This window comes from Penicillium nucicola (assembly GCF_028828085.1).
Source record: "Penicillium nucicola strain IBT 29836 chromosome Unknown utg000006l, whole genome shotgun sequence".
Taxonomy (NCBI): Eukaryota; Fungi; Ascomycota; class Eurotiomycetes; order Eurotiales; family Aspergillaceae; genus Penicillium; species Penicillium nucicola.
This window is the reverse complement of record NW_026643130.1, coordinates 467,078-491,294: the sequence shown is the minus strand read 5'-3', so window position 1 is coordinate 491,294 and position 24,217 is coordinate 467,078. Positions and strand designations below refer to the sequence as shown.

Below are 24,217 nucleotides of genomic sequence, written 5' to 3'. Positions count from 1 at the left end.
GTAGACTTTTTGATCTCTTGTTATATCAATGCATATATTACTTCTCTTCTCTTCCCATCTTTACTTCTCACATATAAGGTGCAATTGAGATCGGAAAACCCGAGCTCTGCGAACAACCCTAACGGCGGACTGTAGGGAGCAAGTCCAGCATGCAGAACGACCGGGTATCACCCTCGAAATCATCGATTGAGTGAGTTTGAACTTCAAAACAATCCAATTTGTCGACAACATTTCCAAGTAACCCGACATCACTCACGGACAAGCCGAGGATAGAAGCATCCGGGATACCCGTGCAGAAGCCTCTCGCAACGATCTTCAACGCCTCAATTTCCCCAGTGGATCTGATCCTCCAAGTATTTTGCAGAAATTCCCCTGATCTAATGCAACCCGGGGGGCCGCGTCATGCGCATATTTGCTGAGCTCGGTATAAGTCCGTCTCGTCTCCCTCATTTCAAATGTCATTGCATCCCCTAAAGTCTGCTTGGCAACATGTACAAGTACATCTCCACTCTCTTGCTGCCAATTGTGGCCTCTGTGGCCTCTATGGCCTCGGCAGTGCCGTCGTCACACTTGACCTCGATGCCCTCCGTGTCCCTGGACTACAGCACTATCAAAGCAGCAGCAGGAAATGATACTTTGGGCTACTACAAATACCAGAATATTCGATTCGCCGCCGTTCCAACCGGCAACCTTCGCTTTGCAAAGCCAGAATGGCCTTCGGTCGAGTCAATAATTAATAACGGGACCACCCATGCCAGCGCAGATGTAGACTGTGCTTCCACAGAAGACTGTCTATACATGGACGTGTATGCGCCAGCCAACGCAAAGGGAAAGAAGCTACCCGTGGTGGTGTTCACCTACGGAGGAGGCTTTACAAGTGGTTCCAAGTTCAAAAGTACGCCTGAAGGGCTCTACGACCTCTCCAAAGACTTTGTGTTCGTGGCCTTCAATTACCGTCTCGGATTGACCGGCCTCGCCAACTCTGTAAGTCTCACACATCAAGGCGCCACCGACAATGTCGCCCTGTACGATGTCGAGCATGCATACAAGTGGGTGAAGAAGTACATCGGCAAGTTCGGCGGGAACCCAGACGATGTTACCGCAATGGGATTCTCCGCTGGATCGAGCATGGGTCTGTTCATGCTCACTCGGTATGGCGGCCATAACGAGCAGCTTTTCCACAAAGCGTACTTCACGTCTCCTGGCTACGTCCCAGGTGCCGGCCACCACCAGGGAGAGGCTTTCTGGCAGAATGTCTCAACCGCTGCTGGCTGCAGGGGGGGTGATCTCTCCTGCATGCGCCAGGTCTCCTTCGCCAACCTCACCGATGCGGCAACGGATGTCCAGACCAACTATGAATACCAATTCCAGCCTCGTGTCGATGGGGACTTCGTTGCCGATACTTATGAGTCTCAGTTCTACCAGGGCCGCTTTAAGTGGGATGGACCTCTGGTCATTACGCACGAAGAACACGAGAATAATGGATCCCCTACAAGCGGTGTGAACACTACTGCCGACATCAGAAGCGAGCTTCGTTCTTTCTTCCCGGCTATTACCGACGATGTCATTGACGAGCTCCTCGAGCTCTACCCCGAATCGGACTACTCCAGTGCTGGCTACCGCTTCGCGGATATGAGACAGTCTTTTGATTTGACTGCCCATGACTACGCTCTTACCCGAGCGCTGAACAACAACACTTGGAATGCCGAGGTTTCCCTCAATCAAGCCGTCCATGGAACTGACCAGAGCTACTATTGTAAGGCCTTGACACCCCCTCCTTGAATCGCTGAACTTAGTATGCTCATTCGCTGTCTCAATTAGGGTACAGCACCTACTCTCTCGTAGCGAAGCCTGCTGCCAAGCAGTCTGCTGGCTCAGGTGTCACAATTGCAGGCAACATTACACCGAATCCTGCGATTGCTGTAAGTACTGCCGAGGCATAGTCCACAATTTTGACAAGAGCACCGGTTAACACTCCTTCCATGTACAGCGCAAGATGCAGAAGTATCTCCTTTCCTTCATCCTGACCGGAAACCCCAACACAAAATGGGCCAACGACAAGATCTACTGGCCCAAGTACGGAAGTAATGCTACGGAAGTTGTTTTCAATACTACCATGTACACCAAGAAGGACGATCTCGCTACTGCTAAGAGCGTGTACTGGAATAAGGCTTTGTGGCACTGATCCTAGACACGCTGGCTATACCCAGCAGAGGTTAGGATTCATGCCTACTTGGAGACTCCTTTTATGTATATGATGATTACTTGTCTCATCGCGAGAGACGACCTGTTTACCTATATTGAAAGGCCTTCGGGGCATTGAGTTGCGGGCCGTTCGGCTTGTTGCGGGCAGAGCCGAGACCCACCAACCTTGTATAGTATACTGGGATTTATTATGTGAATAAATGACCTGAGCGTTATACTGTCTGGAATATACAGGGAAAAGAACGAAAGCTTTAAGTGGAACTGCGCATGTTGATAGCTGGAGGCTTTCCAAGGCTGTATCTGCGGGTGCGTGCCAACTATATATCTATAGGGACCCGGAAGCGGAAAGCTGTATATAGCAAGAGGTCTATGGATCTAGGGAGGGCAGTGCCCGCCGTATGCAGCAAGGTCATTTCAAATTTATACCGAAATAGTGCTCCTTCAAAGTTGACGATTGTAAGCATTTCCCAGCGTTGGATCTGATCTCGAAGTCGTCCCAGCTCTACATATATGAAAATATAATATATCTTATGATCCTCTCTTCTCGTTGAAGCCAGCAGCCAGTCGATATTCTGCAGGACCCAAAGCCCCAGAACTTAAATATCGGCCAGGCGGTCCGTATAGGCACTTTTCCCGCCGTCGTCCCTGTTCATTGGCCGGTTGTAGTCAGTCCACGGGGCTATTCTCCGCCCATCCGACAGCTTTGCATCATTTGGAGTCCACGGTCGATTTTATGGATGTTGGATGCGAGGTAAGCCACAGGTCTGATCGCAGTTTCTCCGTCCAAGAGCCCTATAGACTAGCTTCAACTCAACATAAATACAGTCATCTTTCCTCTTTCCGAGCGATGTTCGATCTCTGAGTCCTACTTGCACATCGTGGGGGAGTAGTGGGGGAGATTGGATGCTGCGACACGGTGCGTATTATTGCCATCCCCATGATGCTATTATGCACAATAGGATCTTCGAGGGAGCTTCAGGGAGCTTCCTATAGGCCAGTGCCCGGCTACTTTGGACATTTACAGTCACCAGAGCCAACCAACCCTTAATAGCAGAGTGATCCAGTGATCCAAGAGAGAGAGCAAACGCCTTGGAAACAACGCACAAAACAGGGCCCCGAATTCCGGGCCCTCTCGCGGACCAATCACCAATGCGTCGGGCCCCCAAGATCCTCTCCCATACTGTAGGCAGACATCCGTATGAATGACGATGGAGAGATCCCCGTTCAAAAGTTGTGAAAGGAAGCGGAGCCCGGAGATTTGACTGGGATTGAGTGGATCAGCGACAGCGCAGAGAGACGCCAACTGCATGTTAAGCGCCGAGACCCAAGGCTTTTTTTTTTCGACCGAGAGCTGAGTTCTTCAGTCTCTCATTCCTCAGGGCTGAAAGTGGATTTTGACCTTTCTCAACCCCGCACTGGGCTTCTTCAACGTCGATCTCCCAACATGAAGGCGTTTGAGGGTCGCGCCCCCGTGGAATACCCTCGCAAGCGGGCTTCAATTGCCTGTAACTTTTGTCGCCATCGGTAGGTGCATCGCTCTTCGGGGGATTGGGCCTGGAACAGGGACTGATAGAGTTTCCAAGGAAGCGCAAGTGCGATGGCCAAAAGCCAACGTGTGGGCTTTGCGCCGATGCTGGCGCCCAGTGCGAGTACCAAGAAAGTGACAGGTTAGACGATCTGACGGCCTCTCCATGCCCGTCGATCCAGTATAGTAACCGTGAATTAGGGTGCAGGACATCCCCGCCGAAATCCTGTCTCGCTTGAGTCATATGGAGACTCTGCTGCAGCAACAGAAAGAAGCAATCGCCGAACTCTCGACTCGAATTACATCGCAGGATGCCTCGTCTCCCCAGGACCCGTTGATATCCTTGCCAAATGTGTCGGCGCATTTGGCCCAGCCGCGATACAACTGGTACCCGTCGCCTGCTCACACGTATAGATCGACAATCAGTCTTCCAACACAAGAAGAGCCGCCAATTCCTCTAGGACACTCAACCCCCACAGAACGGTTATTCTTTCTAGACCGCATCAAGAACCTGATTGGCGAATACCCGCAAGATTTCTTTATGCAGCTGGAATCGACTCGTCTCCCCAAATTCGAGGACAAAAGCGCCAACCACAGCTTCGATCGAATTGACCCGACCCTATTCCAGACACGAATCACAGAGCCCTACTTCAACGAGTTTCTGACCAACGTTCATGCCTTTTTCCCGGTGATGGAGCCTTTAGCCTTGCGCACCGTCTACGAAAACTTCACCCTAGTACCACGAGGCAATAGTATCCAAACAATACTCTGTCTGGTGATTATTGCGTTGGGCAAAGTCTCGGCGAATCCCGAACACATCTTCGACATCGAAGCGGCCGATGATCGGAATGGAATTGAATATTTTGCACCGGCATATCACGAGCTGAAGAATCGATGGTCGGCATTCCTGCCTATGAATCGCAGTCCATTTGTGCCGTTGGCATTTGTCTACGCCTCGTTATACTTCCGCTATATCGGGCGTCCCTTCCAGGCATCTAAGATGATCACGGATGCATCTACTGCGGTGAAGTCATTACATTCTCTGTGCGAAGTGCTTCAGACCCCGTGATGGCGAAATTCCTGACTGGATATAGATTGAGCGTCAAGCCCATGATGCGGGAGCATGACACCCTGTTCCGAACCACCTGGGCCTGCTATATTCTAGAATGGTGAGTGGTCTCCCTGAGAGCAATCTAGGGAGCGCTAACAGTCTATTTCAAGTGACGACTTGGCAGAATTCAACTTCCCTCGCAGTGGGATCGAGTTCCTCGTCGAAGGCCCCCCATCAGTGGAAGGAGGAATGCATTTCCCCCGACTCTCCGAACCGACCCAAAGAAGCAATTTAGTCTTCCTCGCCATGTGCTCCGTCCGCAAGCTTCTAAACCGAGTCCACACCTGGATCTATGATCCAACGTTCCTGGACAATTATGCTGCCGCCTCTCCGTCGCAACAAAAGTCAAACCCTACCACCCCCCGGCCCCAGAAGCATTCAATTGCCTCTCTGGAAAGGATATGCGTTGAACTGAACCGCCAGCTTGAGGAATGGTTCCAATCCTTGCCCCCGCAGATCCGACCAGATCTGAAAAAGCCCATGTCCCATCAAGACGTATATGATAGTTATATTCGCGCGCTATATTACGCCACGAAACACATCATTTATCGACCGAGTCTTGTATACGCCGCCCAGAACAAAGATACAAACGTGTTGCCCGACTACGTCTTCGGAAACTGCAAGCAATGCATTGCCAGCTGTCGCAAATTCGTCGAAGCGGCTTCGCTTCTTCTCGGGAAGAGGACCCATTCCAACTGGCTGCGAATGCAAGCGTATGACATTTCTTTCGATTATATCTACCATGTCCAATGAACTGACTTCTGTATAGACTCTTGGCTGCTATTTTCACCTTGGCGACAGCGAAAAGTACCCCATCTCTCGAAGCGATCGTCTCGGACTTTGACTTTGATCAGTTGATGAAGGAGGCCATCCAATCTATCGGGCTATGGGCACAACACTCCGAGGCAGCAGATGCAATCTTGAGTATCATCAAGACAATCCGTCAAAAAATACGACTCTCGGTCTCCAGAACTTAGCATACGACCTTCATCTGGCCCCAAATCTATCGTAAATAATCTTCTGGCGTGCATTTCCCTTCTTCGCGAAAAGCGAAATGACACGATACCCTCGCATTGTGAAGCAAATACCCAAACTCTTTTGCATGTTTCTCTACCTCTCAAATATATATATACATATCCAACTACATCTAAATACACTACTCTGAAATGGTTGCGATCAATAAGTTCGGAAGTGACCGTGGCGGACATCCCCGCCCGCAGGGAAAAGCTTCAAAGATAGCCACATTCGACTTCTCCAATACATGCACCTGAACAACAATGCCTCCAAAACTCACAAACCGAATCAAACATATAAACAACGTCCGACTAGCCGGACAGCCATCAACATGGGACATAACAATCTCATATCCCACCCCCAGCGGCACCATCACATCCATAACCCCGCATGAAGAGCAAGATACCAAACAAACACAAACCACCAAGCCTGAATCCAAGTCCAAATCAGAGCCAGAATCTGAGCCTCCACTAGCCTTACCAGCCCTAACACACCCACACATCCACCTCGACAAAGCATTCATCCACAGCAGTCCCAGCTACGCCCCGTTCCTCCCAAAGACAGGAACATTCCAAGAAGCACTCACCAACACAACAAAAGCAAAAGCTCAATTCACCCACGCCGACCTGCTCAAACGAGGCGAATGGCTCCTCGCTGAATCCTTCGCCGCAGGCGTAACAGCCATGAGAGCATTCGTCGAAGTAGACCATACAGTCCAACACGCCTGTCTCGCAGCAGCCAGCGAACTCAAAGAGAAATGGAGCCCAGCAGTCGAGATTCAGATCGTCTGTTATGCCCAGGATCCGATTTTCTCTTCTGACCACGGCGCCGAGAATCTGCGCTTCGTCTCAGATGCCCTGGAGATATATCCCCAGATCGATGTTCTGGGCACGACGCCGTATGTTGAGACGAGTGTCGCGGCTGCGAAGAGGAACATCGAGTGGGCTGTTGAGTCTGCCTTGCGATGGGATATCCATCTCGATTTCCATCTTGATTATCACCTTGATGGGGAGAGGGAGCCGCTTGTTTGGCATGTTGTGCGTGTGCTCAAGGCGCGTGGTTGGACGACTGCGTCGACGGGTAAGCGGGTTATGCTGGGTCATTGTTCTAGACTTACACTTTTCTCGGAGGAGGAGTGGATTAGACTTGCGGGTGAGATCCGTGAGAATGATCTGCCTGTTAGTTTTGTGGGGTTGCCTACGAGTGATGTCTATATGGCGTCGCCGCCGGCTGGGGGAGATGGAAATGGGAATGAGCTGGCACCTCAGTCGCGGCTGAGGGGTACGTTGCAGATACTAGATATGATTCGGAAATATGGACTTGATGCTGTGGCTGGGGTGAATAATGTAGGTAACTCGTTTACACCGTGGGGATTGCCGGATCCGTTGGCTTTGGCTTGTCTTGGTGTTGGGGTGTATCAGGCTGGGAGTCAGGATGATGCGGAGTTGTTGTTTGAGTGTGTCTCGACTAGGGCGAGGGTTGCTATTGGGTTGAACTGTTCTGATTCTGATGTTGGTTCTGGGCTTGCTATAAAGGAAGGATCCAGGGCTGATCTTTTGTTGGTTTGTTGTCGGGATGATACTGGGTGTGGAATTGTTCGACCCCGGACGAATGCTGCTGAGGTTGTGTGGACTCCTCCAGAGAAGGTGAATAGGGATGTAATTTCTGGTGGACAGTTGAAGATCTCGCCATTTGGAAGCGCGGAGTCCGAAAATGTGTATCGGTTCTTGTGAATGAGGGTTGGTTTGATGGTTACCCTGGAAAGAGAGAGATATAGGACTATGCACAAAACGCTTGATGAAGCCACGCATGCAAACGGTGCAATTTCAAGGCCCATCTCGTTTAGCGGACTGCTTTTGCAGGTCCATCAACCCCATCAGGTCATTTCGTCTTGAGTGGCGTTTTGTTCCACCGGTATACTGTCTGGTCCCAGGAAACCGGCGAGTGATGAAATCGATCACTAGTTGCCTAATCCGTGGATGGCCGCAGAGCATAAGACCGTACAGGAAGAAGATTGAAACTCTTGGGGAACCCCTTCTGCAATTCCGACTTGATAATTGTCATCCCAGCAGCCTGAAAGATCTGTCTGAACTTGGCATCTGTTCTGGTAACACTGCTATCCTCAGGGTCGTACATGTCCTGTCCAAGGTGATGGGTTGACAAGTTTTCCTTGACCACCATCAAACCATTCTCCGTCAAAGCGTTACGACACCGCACGGTGTAATCAATCAGCTGGACATCCGTCAGATGGCCCACACACCACTGAGTCCAGATGAGATCGTATTTCCGCTCGGGGTACCAGTTTTCCAGACCCTTGGTGTAAACGGTGCCTACAACGCCGGTCTTTGCTATAGCGCTATCCTGCAGGGCTTGGGTGAATTTGGCAACGGGCTCTACAGCATCGACTTTTTCGCAAACCTGGCTCAGGAATCCCTCCGTCACTCGGCCGACGCCTGCGCCGCAATCTACGCCCTGGGCGAATTTGCCTTCGGAGGGGAGTCCTGGGATTAAGCGGCGGACTTTGGCTAGGAAGCCCTTTGATCCTTGCAGGTCAATGCGTGAGACTGAGGGGAATTCGCCCAGCATGCTCCCCGGCGTGGCGGGTTGGCTGTCCCAGTACTTCAAGGAGGCTGCATGGTTGATATGGGAGTCGGCTGGGGGAGTGGCTGGGTCTGACATTGTGTGTTCACCGGACTTGAGAAGTGATGAGCTGACGATGTTGGACTGAACGTCAGGAGCCGTGTGAAGGACAAGAATGATATCGATCACGTGATGGCCTGTCAACGCTCGACTTGAACGCTCGACTCTGGACTCGTTCACCAACCCCTTAGCCTAGAAGTTAACCACTAAACCCTAGAACCCTAGAACCCAGTCAAGACGTGATCTACTCATGGGGCTGTGCTGATCGACAGGGATAGAATAAAAATCTCTGACACGATCTGTACCCTGAAACTTGGGTTACGTGTAATCTTAAGGGGGCCACACCCGTTGAAGTTGCGATGTGATTGGAGTTTAAGCACTGAAGGGCGGGTGTGAACTGCCGATCCATAAATCCTGGCCTTTCCCCTGACTTCCCTTCTTCAACTCTCTTCTCACCCACAGTCATTCTTTTATACTGTTTTCCATTTTCACCATGGCCGCCAGTCGTTCAGATGAGCGCAAGCTCGAGGGTGGAAACCCTGCTCCCCAGGACAAGGGCCTCCACCCGGCGTTCTACATCGCGTGCGTAATTCCTTCCCCGTGGCAAACGGGTGGACGTGACTGACACTCCAATTCTAGCCTTTGGATTGCGCTGAGTTCCAGCGTCATCTTGTTTAACAAGTGGGTTCTGTCCAGTGCCAAGTTCAGTATGTTTCCCTATCTCTCTGCAGTCGCGTCGAACGCCAGCTAACAAATCGTGTTTTTTTTAGACTTCCGTGAGTCCCTTCTGATTCTCTGCGATCGAATCGCCATCTAACCTACATAACAGCCTTGTTCTTGACAACATGGCACATGGTGTTTGCCACGGCGATGACCCAGATTCTCGCCCGTTTCACCACCATCCTGGACTCGCGCCACAAGGTTCCCATGAACCCGGCTACCTACACGTGAGCAATCCTGTGAATACAAGAGCGCATTGCACTAGAGCTGCGACTCGTTCTTGTACCGTTCTTGAATTGATGGCTAATATGTGGCTGTGTCTACAGGCGTGCCATTGTCCCCATTGGTGTCATGTTCAGTTTGAGTCTGATTTGCGGTAACTTGGCCTACCTCTACCTGAGTGTTTCCTTCATCCAGATGCTCAAGGTGCGTACAACCCCAGGATTGGTTTCCTCAATTCGAACCACCGCCTCGAATTTCGGACTCGACTTACACAATTCACAGGCCACCAACGCTGTCGCTACTCTCCTGGCCACCTGGGCTTTCGGTATTGCCCCTACCAGCATGAAGACCCTCGGCAATGTGTCCTTCATTGTCGTTGGTGTTGTGATCGCCTCCCTCGGCGAGATCAAGTTCGACATGTTTGGTTTCTTGAGTACGTCATTTCCGAGTCCCAGACTCCCAAATCACTTCTAACAATCACACAGTCCAGGTTGCCGGTATCATCTTCGAGGCCCTCCGTCTCGTCATGGTTCAGCGTCTCCTCAGCTCTGCCGAGTTCAAGATGGACCCTCTTGTTTCCCTGTACTACTACGCCCCCGCTTGCGCCATCACCAACGGTGTCGTTACCCTCTTCGCTGAGGCTCCCCGTCTGACCATGGGCGACATCTACGGCATCGGAATCGGCACACTCGTTGCCAACGCACTGGTTGCGTTCCTCCTCAACGCCTCCGTCGTCCTGCTCATCGGCAAGACCTCCGCCGTCGTCCTCACCATGGCCGGTGTCCTCAAGGATATCCTCCTCGTCTGCGCCTCCATGCTCATCTTCCGCGACCCCGTCACTGGCCAGCAGTTCTTCGGTTACTCCATTGCCCTCGCTGGTCTCTGCTACTACAAGCTCGGTGGTGAGAAGATTCAGACCCTTGCCACCGACGTGCGTCTCCAGGTTGGCGAGTACAACCGCAGCAACCCCGCCGCCACCAAGGGTATCGCTATTGGTGGTGTTTGCTTCATCGTTCTGCTCGTTCTCTACAGCGGCAGCCCTGCCTCCGTTGCTCCGGTAACCAACTAAGCTGAACGCAGCAGCTGAAGCAATGCATGGGAATTTGGTCCTTGCGGAGAACATCCCATGGGGCATTTATTGTTTCACGAATTCGAGCTCGAATGATTGGTTCGATGCTTATGTTAAATTTTGATAAAGAGCGTGTCTTGTCTGGACAGGACAGCACATGTAAAGTTAGGGGTATAGATGATGGGGGTTTCCAGGGGGTTATAGGTTATAATAAACGGTTGAATGAAATTGCCAATTGGATCAGCACAGTCCGCGCCGGTAGAACCAAAGCCAAGCACGAGGCATGGAAAACGATATGCCTAAGCAATAGACGTATCACCTGTCAGATCGTCAGTCCCCACTGTATATACTACTACACTACAGCCCACCCAACCTTCCCCTACACTTTATAAGGAAATCTCCTCATCAAAACATCAGCAACCCCATAAAGCACCGCGCCCACCGCAAAAGTCCCCGCAAAAACCGAAAACCCAACCACATACCCCGGCGAATCTCCAGCCGGAAACAGCGCACTCCCGTACAACTGCGCCAGTGCCGCAACACCATTCATCCAAGCCAGCATAACCGCCCTAACATCTCGATCGACCGCCGCCAACGCAGTCGTCGCAAAGGACAATGCAAGCGCATTGCCCGTCCAGATGGTCACGTTGATAAAGCAGAGGAAGACATAGCGTGCAGTGTAATCTGCGATGGCGGCCGTTAGGGCGAAGAATATCATTCCAACAAGAAGGTTAGTCACTAGGAAGATGCCACGGCGGTTCGGGTTCCGGTCTGCGAGGTAGCATACTGGGATGGCGATCACGAGCGAGACTAGGTACAGTGGTGCGGTCATGTATTGCGCTGTTGTGGATGTGTAGCCCATGCCGGCTATGAGGGTTGGGTAGAAGTAGGAGATTGCTAGGGCGCCGAGGATGCTCATGTATGCCGGTGTAAGGATCCAGGCTCGCCAGTCGGATAGGGCTTTGAGAAGGGTTTGGAGGATTGGGGTGGTTTGATGGGCTGCTGGGTCTGTTGTTTCTTCGTTGGCGATTCCGTCTTCGATTAGGCGGTGTTGGGCTAGCTTTTGCTCGTCTGGTGTGAGTCCCCTGCTGCTGTTGGGGAAGTCGAGGAGTGTCCAGTGGGCTATGAGACTCATGCCTGCTGTTGCTGCGCCTTCGACTATGAAGAGCCAGCGCCAGCCGCGGATATTGTGGATTCCGTCTAGAGTTGAGGTTATTGCGCCCGAGACTATGCTGCCGAAGGCTCCGGAGAGGATGCCTGCTGAGAGGAAGATGATGAAGCGTTTCGATCTGTTTGGGTTAGAGTTAGTTTGGGAGATTGGATTGGATTGAAGTTGGCATGTAAATGTAGCGTACTGTTCATTTTTTCGGTACCATGTTGAGATCAGGAAGATTACGGCTGGCTCTGGGGAGGTCAGTGTGTGGATGAGATTCCATTTGTTCGTAGCAAACTGACACTAAATCCTGCCTCAAATACCCCCAGAAGGAACCTGAGGGCTATCAGTTGGCTTTGGTGTCGGACTATTCCAATTAGCGCTGCGACAGTACCCCATCCGAATGTGATGATCGGAATGAAAATCGATGGCCGAGTGCGAGATAGTATCATGCTACGTTAGAAACGATTATCAGTATAGGAATCTGGATTGAAAAGAAGATGATAGCCTAACTTGGATGGTACTGCTGCCGTGGTATAGCCAATCACCCATACTATGACAGCAGTATAATATTGATCAGATGTTAGTTTCAGGTCTTCTTCCATGCCGGCAATTTTGGCAAGACCGATATTTGATCGGTCCTAGTCAGATTCAGTATAGTGATGAGGATCTTTGGATATAGAATAGCGTACCACGTATGAAAAGAGGTAAAGAACGAAGACGGAGGGCATTAAATAGAGATCGATCTTCCACACAAGCTTCTTCTCGGCTTCTGCATCAACACAGATGAGGTTGCCATTGTCTGAGTGAATAGCTTGCGCTTTATCTTCTTCAATGGAATGAGACATGGTGGCTTTTGATCAGAGAGGAGTCTGTGACTGAGATGGCACATAAACCCAACCCAGTAACGAGAGGAGTATATAATAGTTCCCCGCAACTCAAGACGAGCAAGTGCCATGTCCCACATGGGATAATCCGGAATATGGGGAAATCGAGACTTATGTCTCCAGAGGTCTGGGGGGATATGTAGAGCGGGGGTTCTGCAGTCGAGATGGAGCTATACAAAGGGACTACCGGGGTGAGTGTTGATTTACAGACCACGCGTGTTTGTGATCATGAAATATCAAACATTCCACAGCAATACGCGTGTACTATAGTCATTCCCAGGGATGTTTCATTGTAGTATGAAGTCGATAGAATATCCAGTTCACACGTAACTCCTATGGTCCAATTTGTAGATGTGTAGATCATGGCTTTTCCTCTCCGGAGCTATGTATAAACTCCCCGGATCCTGCTCAGTCCTCGAGTGAGCTCACTCATTAGACTTGGAGCATCCTTGTCGATAAATAGAGGCCAGCCAATTGAAATCTAAATCCGGTGCGGAGGGCAGTAGTGCTGTCGTTCGGTTGCAGTCTGATCGCCCCAGGTTAAAATGTATACAGTACTAGTAGATATCGGCTTTCTCTCCGCACGAAAACAGAACAATTCTTGACAAAGTCTCGGGGATTTGCCACGAGTCATTCAATTGGTATGTCTCCTATCAGGAAGTGAGTTGTGAATCATACCCCCTCACTCGATACTAGCCCATGTCGCAATACTAGAGTGATTGCCAGCATAAGCGGAGAATTTCCGACCAACATAATCCCAATCATCCCCCGCAACAGCTGTGAGTGGCTCAGAAGTATTGAGGTTCAGACAAGTTGCTTTGAGTAACTGCCAATTCACTACCGACTAGATCAACTGGCCAATATCGACAATGGCTCAACGGTAAGATGAACATCTCCCATTTAGATATAAATACAAGAGAGATCTAACCTATCACCTACACAGACAGAAACCAGCCTTCTACCCCGATCTAAAAGACCAGGTAGCTCTCGTGATCGGAGCAGGTCAATCCGGTGATCCCAACTCCAAGGTCTGGGGAAACGGAGCCGCAATCGCGAAGACCCTAAGTTCCTCCGGGGCCCGAATCATCGCCTGCGACTTGAACCTCGAAGCAGCGAAACGGACAGCCCATCGCATCCAAGCGGATGGCGGATTCTGCAAGACCCACCAACTCGACGCTACCAACGCGGTCGACATCAAGCGAGTCGTGGATGCCGTGGTCACAGAATACGGCCGCATCGATATCCTCATCAACAATGTCGGCCTCACAAAGACAGGTGACCCCGCAACCATGCCCGAGGAAGCATGGGACGCACAGTTCCAGCTCAATCTGAAAACAGTCTATCTGGCCTGCAGGGCTGTGCTGCCCATTATGGAGAGGCAAGGCTCCGGATCGATTGTCAACAATGCATCGGTTGCCGGTATGAGATTTCTTGGAAAGCCTCAGGTTGCATATGCCACTGCGAAGGCGGCAGTCATTCACTTTACCAAAATAACAGCTGTAATGTACGCGAACAAGGGGGTGCGGGTCAATTCTGTGTCTCCGGGTATGATATATACACCTCTACTGGAGATGCTGGGGAATAGTGATTCACCGGAGGATCGGGAGATTCATCAGAAGATTACGGACCATAATGTGCCTCTGGGCTGTATGGGGGATGCATTTGATGTTGCGAATTGTGTGGCATTCCTGGCCAGCAACTCGTCTCGCTATGTTATTGGACAGAATTTGGTCCTTGATGGGGGTTTGACGAGCTCGACAGGGACTGGGGGTGTTGCCCCATTATCTCGGCTTTGATGGGCATCTGGTGGGGTATTCAGCATGTTGCAGATATTTGTGGAGTATAGAGAAGTGAATGCAGATCTACTGCAAGTGTCAATTACTCTTCATTCTGGAATGTAAAAGTGTCATCAAGTCATGTGTGAAGTACAAAGGTGGGAGGCGCAGTCGACCGTGGCCTTTTTTTCGGTGTTCGGGCCAAACAGGTCTGAAATTCATCGGACTCAACTTTCCCTGTATTCTCTCCAGAGCTCAACGGTGAACCATAGAAAGGGTATTTAATCATGGCCAACACGTCCAACAGGGGCATTGTTGTTCTTTCCGGAGGAAGTGCGGCGAACAACCTGGTTGATGTGTTCAATGCAGTGCGCGAAAGCAAGAATTGTCAACTGAGCTATATCATTCCTATCAGCGACAATGGAGGATCTTCCTCGGAGCTGATTCGAATCTTTGGAGGGCCTGGAATCGGTGATGTTCGAAGTAAGTCTGACTACGATGAAATAGCATACTGGGGCATACTAACGCCCAACAGGCAGACTGGTGCGACTGATTCCGGATTCACCAGCAAATCCAGAGAGATCAGCCGTCAAGGCCTTATTTAATCATCGTCTGCCCGCAGAAGCAGTGGCTGCCGCTCAAGAATGGCAGTCCATTGTGGACGGAACATCTGCTCTGTGGACTGCGATCACTCCCGCCAAAAAGGAGTTGATTCGTTCATTCTTTAATGTGTTGAATCTGGAGATATTGAAACGGGCACGACCACCATCATCGACGTTCGACTTTACCTCGGCAAGTGTGGGAAATCTGTTCTTGACCGCTGCTCGACTATTCAGCGGCAGTTTCGAGAGTGCCATCTACTTACTGGGAAGCATCTGCGGCGTGCCCTCCGATCTGGTACGCGTGATTCCCGCGATCAACTCCAACTTTTCCCACCATATTTCTGCCTCTCTTGCGGATGGGACTGTCATTGTGGGCCAGAACAGCATCTCCCATCCTAGCGAGACGACTGCTCTGCAGCACACACCCGGCTCCAGGAGACCAAGTCTACTCCTTGCCGATGGCGACGATGTTGAGTACACAGACTCAGAGGTCTCCGATGCAATGACCTACGAGGAAGATCATCTGCCCGGATCACTGGCAACTCTCCGCAATAAGAACATCAAATTCAGCAAAACCGAAAATGAAGATCTCAGCGCTCGAATTACTCGAATCTGGTATATCAACCCCTATGGCCAAGAAATCCGACCACCCGCCAACCCACGGGTGTTGGAAGCAATCAACGACTCGCAAGCCATCATCTACAGCATCGGCTCCCTCTACACATCCATCATCCCAGCCATCGTTCTTCGTGGCGTTGGCAAAAGCATAGTCTCCAGCCCAGCCCGACACAAAATCCTAATTCTGAACGGATCACTAGATCGAGAAACAGGCCCTCCGTCGCGTCCGTTCGTCGCATCTGACTTCGTCGAGGCAATTGTCAGCGCTGGAGAAGAAAGTCGTGGCCGTGGTCCCCTTGATATCTTCAAGCGACACGCCCATGATCCTGTATCCGACTCGTCCAAACCTACCACTAGGCATTTCAGATCTCCTCCGTACACTGCATATGTCACTCACATATTGCACCTAGAGGGGCCTGGCACGCCTCACGTGGACCGTGAGAGGCTTACTCATATGGGTATCGAGACACTCCGTCTGTACGGGCGGAAGATCACGGTCAAGGAGGGCGACAAGGAAACTGTTGTTGGGATGAAGTATGATCCCAAGGCGCTTGTTCAGGCAATTGAGGTCGTTTTGGGGAAGAAAGGAGATGCGATGATTCGCAGTGGGTTAGATGGTGGGCTGGGTAGACGGAATACTTTAGATCCTGCGCGAAGAGACCGGTAGAACAGCATGTTCAAAGATATACTGGGGAGCATCAGACTGTACAATATAATATACAAGGAACTTAATCATCTACTGGCCATCTGGGTTGAAGATAACTTAGATACCATGCTGAAGAATGTAAAATTAAGGGTGACCGAGAGCCTCTTTGTACAGGCAAATGCGATGCCAGAAAAGCATCATGTAGTCCTCAAATGTCATGACCATAACTCCGGTGCCCCGTAAAAAATGCGCTTTCGCTGCGCTAAATGCCATGTGATATCCCCGTGTCCATTCCCAATGCGCCGATTACAATGCTTATGATGAAAGATGAGAAAAAAGGCTATTCCACAGCGACATCTGCGGAAGAAAACCTTTTGTTGCACAGCAACTTCAGGTTCAGTAGAACCAGGCTCGACGTTCCATTCTTTCCCACCTTGATCGTAAGCGTTTTCCGGCACACTGGGCAGGCAGGCTTCGGCTTCGAGCCATCCATTCTGACCTGCTCGCTCATCTTGACGCATTCACTTATGCATTTGTGACAAAAGAGATGACCTATTGAGAAATTAGTAAAAGAATAGTTATTCTCCAGGACCGAAATCGACCTACCGCATGAAGTGCTCGTCGCGTTTTCTGGAGTATCCATGCACACTGGGCACTTGTAGGCAGTCAGGATGGTCCGCCCTTCTTCAGTCGGAAGTTTGCGATGTTTATGGAGTTTTGCGTCTGCTTTGGCGGCGGCTTCTTTAGCTTGCTGTGCTGCTCTATGCTGCATTTCTAGCGCTTGAGACATATGGGCCGAGCCGGAGTATCCTGTCAAGTCGATCTGGGGGACAGGTCCGGATTCTCTGGTCAAATCGACATGTGACTCGATGTCTTCAGTCAAGTCAATACCGGCATCGCTGGTCAGATCGATCTCACGGCGGCGTTGAGATGTTCGTGGGGCTTTAAAGACCGGTGGAGTAGAAGTGGAGGAATCATCTGTATCGCGGCGACGTTTGGATGACGGGGTGTGGGAAGAGGACGAGAGCATGCTCTGGAAGAGGATGCATGACTTGAGCTGACGCGATACGAGCTGGACTGCATTATGGGCGACGTCAGGCGGATGGAGTTCGTAGGTTCGGAGTTGGTTGTTGAAGTTGTGGCGTTGGCTCTGTGGCTCGCCATGGCTGATGCAATATCAAAATCGCTCTGATAACTCTATCACAGCGTTGGGTATTATAAAATGTCCTAACGTGAACGTTGAATAGGTTCACCAGCGTATGAAGCCAAGACCGTCAGATGTACCACTTTGAGTCGGTTCTTTGGGGTTATTTGAGGTCTGTGAGAAGACTCCAGACTGGTAACAATGAAACAAAATGCTCACAGAGCCAATAGAAGTTTGCAACCCTTGCCAGGAACTGAAGAACCTGCAGCAACAATGAACAAATCCAAAGGAGACCGAGGGGAAAGTGGCGGCGAGATGATAGACTTATCACAAATACACGTGACGATAAGCTCTACGAAATAAAGGCGGTGAACACGAGCGGACGGGATGTTATTCCGGGACCGGCATGACGCCCTGACAGATACGCGATAGGCAGAAGATATGGATTGTTCACATCGAGTCATTCCTTTTGTTTTCAAGTACAGCCCCACGGCTGTGATCATCTTCCTACCATGACCTAATGCTATTACACTCATTCAGATGATGTTATCTTGGAAGTCTTCCTGCACTCCTTGTTCCAGGGGTGCTGTAAGGTCTTTTTCGCGATTTCGCCTGCCACTCCTGGTTCGAGCGCAACCATGGAAATCACATGGAGCTCAAATCAGATATTCTTCAGCAGGCGCAAATAATGATACCACCCCAAGACGATCCATCTCCGGTTGGTTATTCACAGCGCAACTTGAATAAGGGATTTGCAATGCTAATCCTGTGCAGTTCCGGCCTCTTCTAGATTTAATGACATCGGAGTGCAACAACTCAGTGATTATGTTCACCCTCAAGTCTTTCCGGGCAAAGGTCGAATCCCCGATCCCGATCTAGTCGCCTTATCAAAAGATCACCTTGCCCGCCATGAGCTCCTCGGCAAGTCAGAAAGTGGCGCGAAACCTGTCGCATTCGATCTCCCCGCTCTCCAAGGTCAAACTTTAGATGAGCATTTCTACAAACTGGGAATGGACTCATCAGAGCCTTACCTAACGTATGCCAAATCTTACGCGACAGTCAATTGTCCGTCCAAACCGCGAAAATGGGAAAGAAGGAGTGGATGGACCAAATACAACTCGGATGGCACTTCGGAACCAGTCGATGCGCCAAATGAATCTATGCTTACATTCGACACCGAAGTCATGTATAAAGAAAATTCATTTGCCGTCATGGCCTGCGCGGTGAGCCCGACTGCTTGGTATGCGTGGATCTCACCGTGGCTCCTCGGCGAGACGAATAATGAGATTCAGCTGGTACCCCTGGGAGACCCTACCCAACCCCGGATCGTTGTTGGCCACAATATTGGATATGATCGGGCCCGAGTCCTGGAGGAGTACGACATGAAGCAATCTCAGAACTTCTTCCTCGATACGATGTCTCTTCATGTCGCAGTAAATGGGATGTGTTCGCAACAGAGACCAACTTGGATGCGCCATAAAAAGAACAAGGACTTGAGAGACAAAATCGCAAATGAGCATAACTCCGTGGAACTAGCAGCACTTCTTGAAAGTAACATGCTTAGAGAAGAGGAGGAAGAGCTATGGGTTGGACGAAGCTCCGTGAACTCATTGCGAGACGTGGCCAAGTTCCATTGTGATGTTACCATCGACAAAGCGCAAAGAGATCTTTTTGGTGAACTCGATCGTGATGCTATTGTGCTCAGACTAGAAGAACTTCTCGACTATTGTGCCGCCGATGTTTCTATCACACACCGTGTGTACCGAAAGGTCTTTCCAAACTTCCTCGAAACGTGTCCCCATCCTGTTAGTTTTGGCGCCCTTAGACACCTGTCGTCTGTCATTTTACCGGTCAACCAATCCTGGAAGGAGTATCTCACCAGTGCCGAAGAAACTTATCATACACGTCTTAATGAGGTCCAACGGAAATTGATTGAACTATGTGACGAGGCATTGAAATGCAAAGATCAGCCAGATATTTACTCGAACGATCCTTGGTTGCGCCAGCTGGACTGGTCAGGCCAAGAGATCAAAATGGTGAAAGGAAAGAAAAAGAATGATCCTCCTCGTCCCGCAGCAAGGCAAAAGAAGCCGGGAATGCCAAAATGGTATAAGGATCTTTTTGCCACGAATGCCGCAGAGATCAACCTCACTGTGCGCACTCGCATCGCACCAGTTTTGCTCAAGTTATCATGGGACAATTATCCTCTCGTCTGGTCTGACAAGCACGGTTGGACTTTCCGAGTACCTCGTGACCAGCTAAAACAATACGAAAACCAGCCAGTTGTTCTCTGTGATATGGCTGAAGAAACAGACCCCAAATTACGAGACGACCGGAAGAACACGTACTTCAAGGTTCCTCATAAAGATGGTCCACAGGCTAGATGTACTAACCCATTAGGCAAAGGCTATATGGGATATTTCGAGCGCGGAATTCTATCTTCTCAGTACGAACTCGCCAAAGAGGCACTCGACATGAACGCTTCTTGCTCCTACTGGATCAGTGCCCGAGACCGCATCAAGAGTCAGATTGTGGTCTACGAGGATCAAGTCTCCAAGGACGGCAAGAAACAAGCCGCCAGTGACAACCGCGTTGGATTCATCTTGCCTCAGGTTATCCCAATGGGAACTATCACTCGCCGTGCGGTGGAGAATACTTGGCTGACTGCCAGCAATGCCAAGGCAAATCGTGTCGGTTCAGAGTTGAAGGCGATGATCAAAGCACCTCCAGGTCACTCCTTTGTAGGAGCCGATGTTGACTCTCAAGAGTTGTGGATTGCAAGTCTTGTAGGTGACGCTACCTTCCAAATTCATGGAGGAAATGCAATCGGCTTCATGACCCTTGAAGGATCCAAGAATGCAGGAACTGATTTGCATTCGCGAAGTGCGCAAATTTTGGGCATTTCGCGTAATGATGCAAAGGTCTTTAACTACGGTCGAATTTATGGCGCTGGCGTCAAGTTCGCCTCGACCCTACTTCGTCAATTCAACCCATCTTTGACTGAAAGGCAAACCCAGGAGACTGCCCAAAACCTTTATAAAGAGACCAAAGGAACACGCACTTCACGTCGTATGCTCAGTGAAACTCCGTTCTGGCGAGGTGGCACTGAGTCCTTTGTCTTCAACAAGCTGGAGGAGTTTGCGGACCAGGAACGCCCCCGCACCCCTGCTTTAGGCGCTGGCATCACTGAAGCATTGATGCGACGCTTCATCAACAAAGGAAGCTTCATGACATCTCGAATTAATTGGGCTATTCAATCGTCTGGCGTTGACTATCTCCACCTCTTGATCATCGGCATGGATTATCTCATTAGACGGTTCAATATTCAAACCCGCTTGGCTATCACTGTACACGATGAAATTCGATACCTTGTCAAAGATGAAGACAGATACCGCGCTGCGATGGCGTTGCAGATTGCAAATGTCTGGACACGCGCCATGTTCTCGCAGCAAGTTGGCATCGATGATCTTCCCCAGTCATGTGCCTATTTCTCAGCTGTTGATGTTGACCATGTTCTGCGAAAGGAGGTTGACATGGATTGCGTTACTCCTTCGCATCCTCACAAGATTCCACACGGTGAAACATTGGACATTGAACAGCTTCTCGGTAAAGAGCAAGAAGCCTTCTTGGACCCATCTATCACGCCTCACTCAGCTCCCACCCCCGAAAAGTACAAATACACCCCGCGAGAGTCGGTCATGTCTGCTCTGCAGGCCTCGAATGACATTGACTTCATCAAGGCCCAGGTCACAAAAGATGACAAGGAGCTCCGTGAAATCATCAAGCAGAAAGCCCAGGCAGGCACCCGTCCCTCAACATCCAGTACTCGCACTACCTCTCAAATCAATGGCAAATCGTCCAATTGGACTTCCGCAAAGCCACAGCGGGCAGTTCTAATGGATATGGAGTCAGGCATCTACCCAGACTTCCGCAGCCCCCCTCGTTCAAGCTCGGGCAACAAACAGAGTCAGATGGGCTTCCAACGCTCTTCCTGGAAACCTCGACCAACAGCTCGAGCCTGAAACCTTCTTTTTTACCCTATTCTTTTTCTTATGTCCTTTGACTCTCTTCTGTAATAATTTTCTTTGGCCTGCATTTTGTTATATCTGGAGTGATTGGAGGCCAGCATTGGGACGGCGTTACTGTATGCATATGTGATTCCGAACTCAATGTAACTATGTACCTATAAGTTAACGTCAAGTTTATATGTTAGGTTAACGTTCAGTTAATGCTACAATACAATAAAGAACATGAATACATACTAGTAAGCTGCATGCATGAATCTTATCAAGATCTTGCCAAGTCGGTAGTACCCGCCAAATAAAGTAGTGAAAGGGCTCAATTCTCCACCCCTTTCGGACATCTTAACCTCGAGACTGCATTGATCCTGTCTTCACTTACTCTGCCGCTCTTGCCCAGTTTATTCGTGTTTAGCATTTATTAGTTGCAGACGCGGCAGATCGCCACAACTCCTCAGACGTCACTTTCCCCGCCGGGCCATTATGTTTTCCCTCGGGGCAGTGGTGTCTCCATGAGACGCGCATTCACCTTTTTACCCCTTTTCGATACTTTGTCGCCCTGATCCACTGATCATACTTTCCCCGCGAGCAATAATTCAGTCGAAAAAGGGTTGAACACCATCTCGTTGCGTGTCCGATGACAACCTGTCCTTACACCACCACAATTGCCCCAGCGCATTCATTCCCGACGGGATCAGGATGAGTGTACACGAGCTAGACTATGCGCAGCCTAGTGCGATGCGATCCGAGTCTCTGCACCACGTTGATGTGGAGGCAGGACGCGGGTCGACAGGGCGCGGGTCGATCAGTTCCCAGGTCTCTCCAACAGCGAAAGATGAGCGAGAGGGGGGTTCATTCCCGGCCTTAGCGACCGCTGCAGCACGAATAAATTCCAACGAGACCACCAGACGCCGAGCCCGACGAAACACCGCGCGATCATACCACCCCGAAGGATTCGCCCATGACCCGAACTGGCAGCCAGGAACCGAACCCGGTATCGACCCGACCAAACCACTACCCGCTTATACCTCGGAATGGTCGTCCAATATTCCTGCGGATCTACACCGTCGCTGCGAGATCACCATCGTGGACTTCTCGCAGCATGAAATGCGACAGTACGAGTTGGATAATGATACATTGGAGCAGTTTCTCGAACGAGAGAGGGAGCCTTGGGTGCAATGCCGATGGATCAATGTGAATGGATTGAGCTGGGATGTTATTAAGATTCTTGGAAATCACAAGGGATTGCATCGACTTGCAATTGAGGATCTGGTTCACACGACGAATCGTACGAAGGCGGATTGGTACTCGGATCATGCCTTCGTCGTGTTGACGTTGCAGAAGTTGATGAAGATTTATGAGGAAAGCAGCGACTCTGACGATGAAGAAGAGGTCCCGGCTAGTCGATGGAGGTCTAAGGATCGCAAAAGCTCTGTGGTCAGTGATAGAAGCTCGATCTCTTTAAAGAGGCCCACGAAGACGAGTCTCATCCTGGAAGCCCTGAAAGATATTTTCCGGTTCAGGGCGTCCTCTCATAAAGATGAGAGGGAGAAGCCAACGGTTGGTTCCAGTGTTCGACCTGGTATTGGGCGACGAACCTCGAAACATGCTTCTCATTTTGGCAGTGTTGGGACCACGACACAGACTGCAGCCAGGAGTCTTCAGCGCTATCGCGGTGGACCCAATGAAGATCGAATCGAGTTCATGGAACGCCATGCCGTACTCGCCGGTAAAGGCCTGTCTGTCACGTTGGAGCAAGTTTCGATCTTCCTACATGCAGACAACACAGTGACATCCTTCTTCGAAACGAGTGCAGACGATATTGAGGCACCAATTGTCCGTCGTCTTAGCTCGCCCGAGACTATCCTTCGACAGTCGTGCGATGCTAGCATGCTACTACAAGCCATCATCGACGCGGTGATTGATCTGGCAATTCCAGTCACAATGGCATATCAAGACGCCATCGGCGACCTCGAACTAGAGGTCCTCACAGATCCTGACATTGACCAGTCAAAGTCGTTGTATATCTTAACGTCCGAGATTGCGGTCCTACGCAACTCAATGCAGCCAATCGTGGCAGTGATGAATGCTCTCCGTGATCACCGCTCTGAGCCAATCGGTACACCTGGGTTTGGCGTCTTGCGGAACCCTCTCAGTCCGGCTAGTACACCTGCTGAGCCTGCCGATTCTCGTCCACATATCGGTGTCATCACCCCAAACTTGAAGAGCGTTGGTGGAACTAGTGTCACCATTAGCTCCATGTGCCATACATACTTGGGAGATGCACTCGATCATTGTATTACCATCGTAGAAGGGTACGATCAGATGCGCCGCGCTGCTGACAACATGATCGACCTCATTTTCAACACTATTGGTGAGTTCTCTTTCTTGTCAGATGAATTAACCTAACACCCCGCGAAGGTGCCTACCAGAACGAGAGTATGAAACAGTTGACTCTTGTCACTTGTCTATACCTTCCCATGACGTTCTTGACCGTACGTGTGCCTTGTGCCATTCTGCTTCCCAGTTACATATTAACCAGAACCAGGGATATTTCGGTATGAACTTTACAGATTTCGCTGGAATAGAACACAGTGACAGGTAAGCTCCAAATCATGCCCAATGCAATCTCCCGTTAACGTGTCTGGACAGCTATTTCTGGAAGATCGCTATACCATTCGTTTGTGTGACAACTTTCCTACTCATGTGAGTTTCTAGCAATTCCCCTTGAAGCATTTGGTACTGATGATTATCCTAGGCGTGATAAAATCCAGCGTTACGCTGTTATGCTCGCTCAAAGACGTTTGATTGTCAGCTCCCGCAAACAGAGACGGGAGAGAAAGAGGAAATAGATCGTTACTATTTCT

At 50.3% G+C, this 24,217-nt stretch overlaps 11 protein-coding genes across 11 annotated transcripts; 8 read left to right on the top strand and 3 right to left on the bottom strand.

The window, feature by feature from the left end:
- Positions 1 to 489: 489 nt before the first annotated feature.
- Positions 490 to 2,185, top strand: N7511_006187 (uncharacterized protein; the record flags this gene model as incomplete). Its single annotated transcript, XM_057128564.1, has 3 exons — positions 490 to 1,756; positions 1,822 to 1,922; positions 1,991 to 2,185. The coding sequence occupies 3 exons, from the start codon at positions 490 to 492 to the stop codon at positions 2,183 to 2,185; spliced, it is 1,563 nt and encodes a 520-aa protein (XP_056983120.1).
- A 1,464-nt stretch (positions 2,186 to 3,649) lies between these two features.
- Positions 3,650 to 5,818, top strand: N7511_006186 (uncharacterized protein; the record flags this gene model as incomplete). The annotated part of the gene is made up of 6 exons (XM_057128563.1): positions 3,650 to 3,729; positions 3,789 to 3,872; positions 3,932 to 4,774; positions 4,825 to 4,899; positions 4,952 to 5,554; positions 5,611 to 5,818. The coding sequence occupies 6 exons, from the start codon at positions 3,650 to 3,652 to the stop codon at positions 5,816 to 5,818; spliced, it is 1,893 nt and encodes a 630-aa protein (XP_056983119.1).
- Positions 5,819 to 6,118: 300 nt separating this feature from the next.
- Positions 6,119 to 7,588, top strand: N7511_006185 (putative zinc metallopeptidase; the record flags this gene model as incomplete). Its single annotated transcript, XM_057128562.1, has 1 exon — positions 6,119 to 7,588. The coding sequence occupies one exon, from the start codon at positions 6,119 to 6,121 to the stop codon at positions 7,586 to 7,588; it is 1,470 nt and encodes a 489-aa protein (XP_056983118.1).
- Positions 7,589 to 7,823: 235 nt separating this feature from the next.
- On the bottom strand, positions 7,824 to 8,534 carry N7511_006184 (uncharacterized protein; the record flags this gene model as incomplete). The annotated part of the gene is made up of 1 exon (XM_057128561.1): positions 7,824 to 8,534. One exon carries the CDS (start codon positions 8,532 to 8,534, stop codon positions 7,824 to 7,826), a length of 711 nt encoding a protein of 236 aa, XP_056983117.1.
- Positions 8,535 to 8,988: 454 nt separating this feature from the next.
- N7511_006183 (uncharacterized protein) lies at positions 8,989 to 10,506 on the top strand (the record flags this gene model as incomplete). Its single annotated transcript, XM_057128560.1, has 7 exons — positions 8,989 to 9,077; positions 9,135 to 9,202; positions 9,266 to 9,271; positions 9,325 to 9,442; positions 9,542 to 9,641; positions 9,720 to 9,870; positions 9,923 to 10,506. 7 exons carry the CDS (start codon positions 8,989 to 8,991, stop codon positions 10,504 to 10,506), a joined length of 1,116 nt encoding a protein of 371 aa, XP_056983116.1.
- A 379-nt stretch (positions 10,507 to 10,885) lies between these two features.
- On the bottom strand, positions 10,886 to 12,507 carry N7511_006182 (MFS transporter; the record flags this gene model as incomplete). The annotated part of the gene is made up of 5 exons (XM_057128559.1): positions 10,886 to 11,795; positions 11,862 to 11,910; positions 11,983 to 12,112; positions 12,214 to 12,300; positions 12,352 to 12,507. The coding sequence occupies 5 exons, from the start codon at positions 12,505 to 12,507 to the stop codon at positions 10,886 to 10,888; spliced, it is 1,332 nt and encodes a 443-aa protein (XP_056983115.1).
- Positions 12,508 to 13,415: 908 nt separating this feature from the next.
- On the top strand, positions 13,416 to 14,342 carry N7511_006181 (SDR family NAD(P)-dependent oxidoreductase; the record flags this gene model as incomplete). Its single annotated transcript, XM_057128558.1, has 2 exons — positions 13,416 to 13,426; positions 13,490 to 14,342. 2 exons carry the CDS (start codon positions 13,416 to 13,418, stop codon positions 14,340 to 14,342), a joined length of 864 nt encoding a protein of 287 aa, XP_056983114.1.
- A 266-nt stretch (positions 14,343 to 14,608) lies between these two features.
- N7511_006180 (gluconeogenesis factor YvcK family protein) lies at positions 14,609 to 16,208 on the top strand (the record flags this gene model as incomplete). The annotated part of the gene is made up of 2 exons (XM_057128557.1): positions 14,609 to 14,804; positions 14,857 to 16,208. The coding sequence occupies 2 exons, from the start codon at positions 14,609 to 14,611 to the stop codon at positions 16,206 to 16,208; spliced, it is 1,548 nt and encodes a 515-aa protein (XP_056983113.1).
- A 319-nt stretch (positions 16,209 to 16,527) lies between these two features.
- On the bottom strand, positions 16,528 to 17,217 carry N7511_006179 (uncharacterized protein; the record flags this gene model as incomplete). The annotated part of the gene is made up of 2 exons (XM_057128556.1): positions 16,528 to 16,739; positions 16,794 to 17,217. The coding sequence occupies 2 exons, from the start codon at positions 17,215 to 17,217 to the stop codon at positions 16,528 to 16,530; spliced, it is 636 nt and encodes a 211-aa protein (XP_056983112.1).
- Positions 17,218 to 17,874: 657 nt separating this feature from the next.
- On the top strand, positions 17,875 to 21,353 carry N7511_006178 (DNA-directed DNA polymerase gamma MIP1; the record flags this gene model as incomplete). Its single annotated transcript, XM_057128555.1, has 2 exons — positions 17,875 to 18,049; positions 18,106 to 21,353. 2 exons carry the CDS (start codon positions 17,875 to 17,877, stop codon positions 21,351 to 21,353), a joined length of 3,423 nt encoding a protein of 1,140 aa, XP_056983111.1.
- A 696-nt stretch (positions 21,354 to 22,049) lies between these two features.
- Positions 22,050 to 24,202, top strand: N7511_006177 (putative CorA family metal ion transporter; the record flags this gene model as incomplete). Its single annotated transcript, XM_057128554.1, has 5 exons — positions 22,050 to 23,724; positions 23,772 to 23,845; positions 23,899 to 23,951; positions 24,003 to 24,056; positions 24,109 to 24,202. 5 exons carry the CDS (start codon positions 22,050 to 22,052, stop codon positions 24,200 to 24,202), a joined length of 1,950 nt encoding a protein of 649 aa, XP_056983110.1.
- Positions 24,203 to 24,217: the final 15 nt, after the last annotated feature.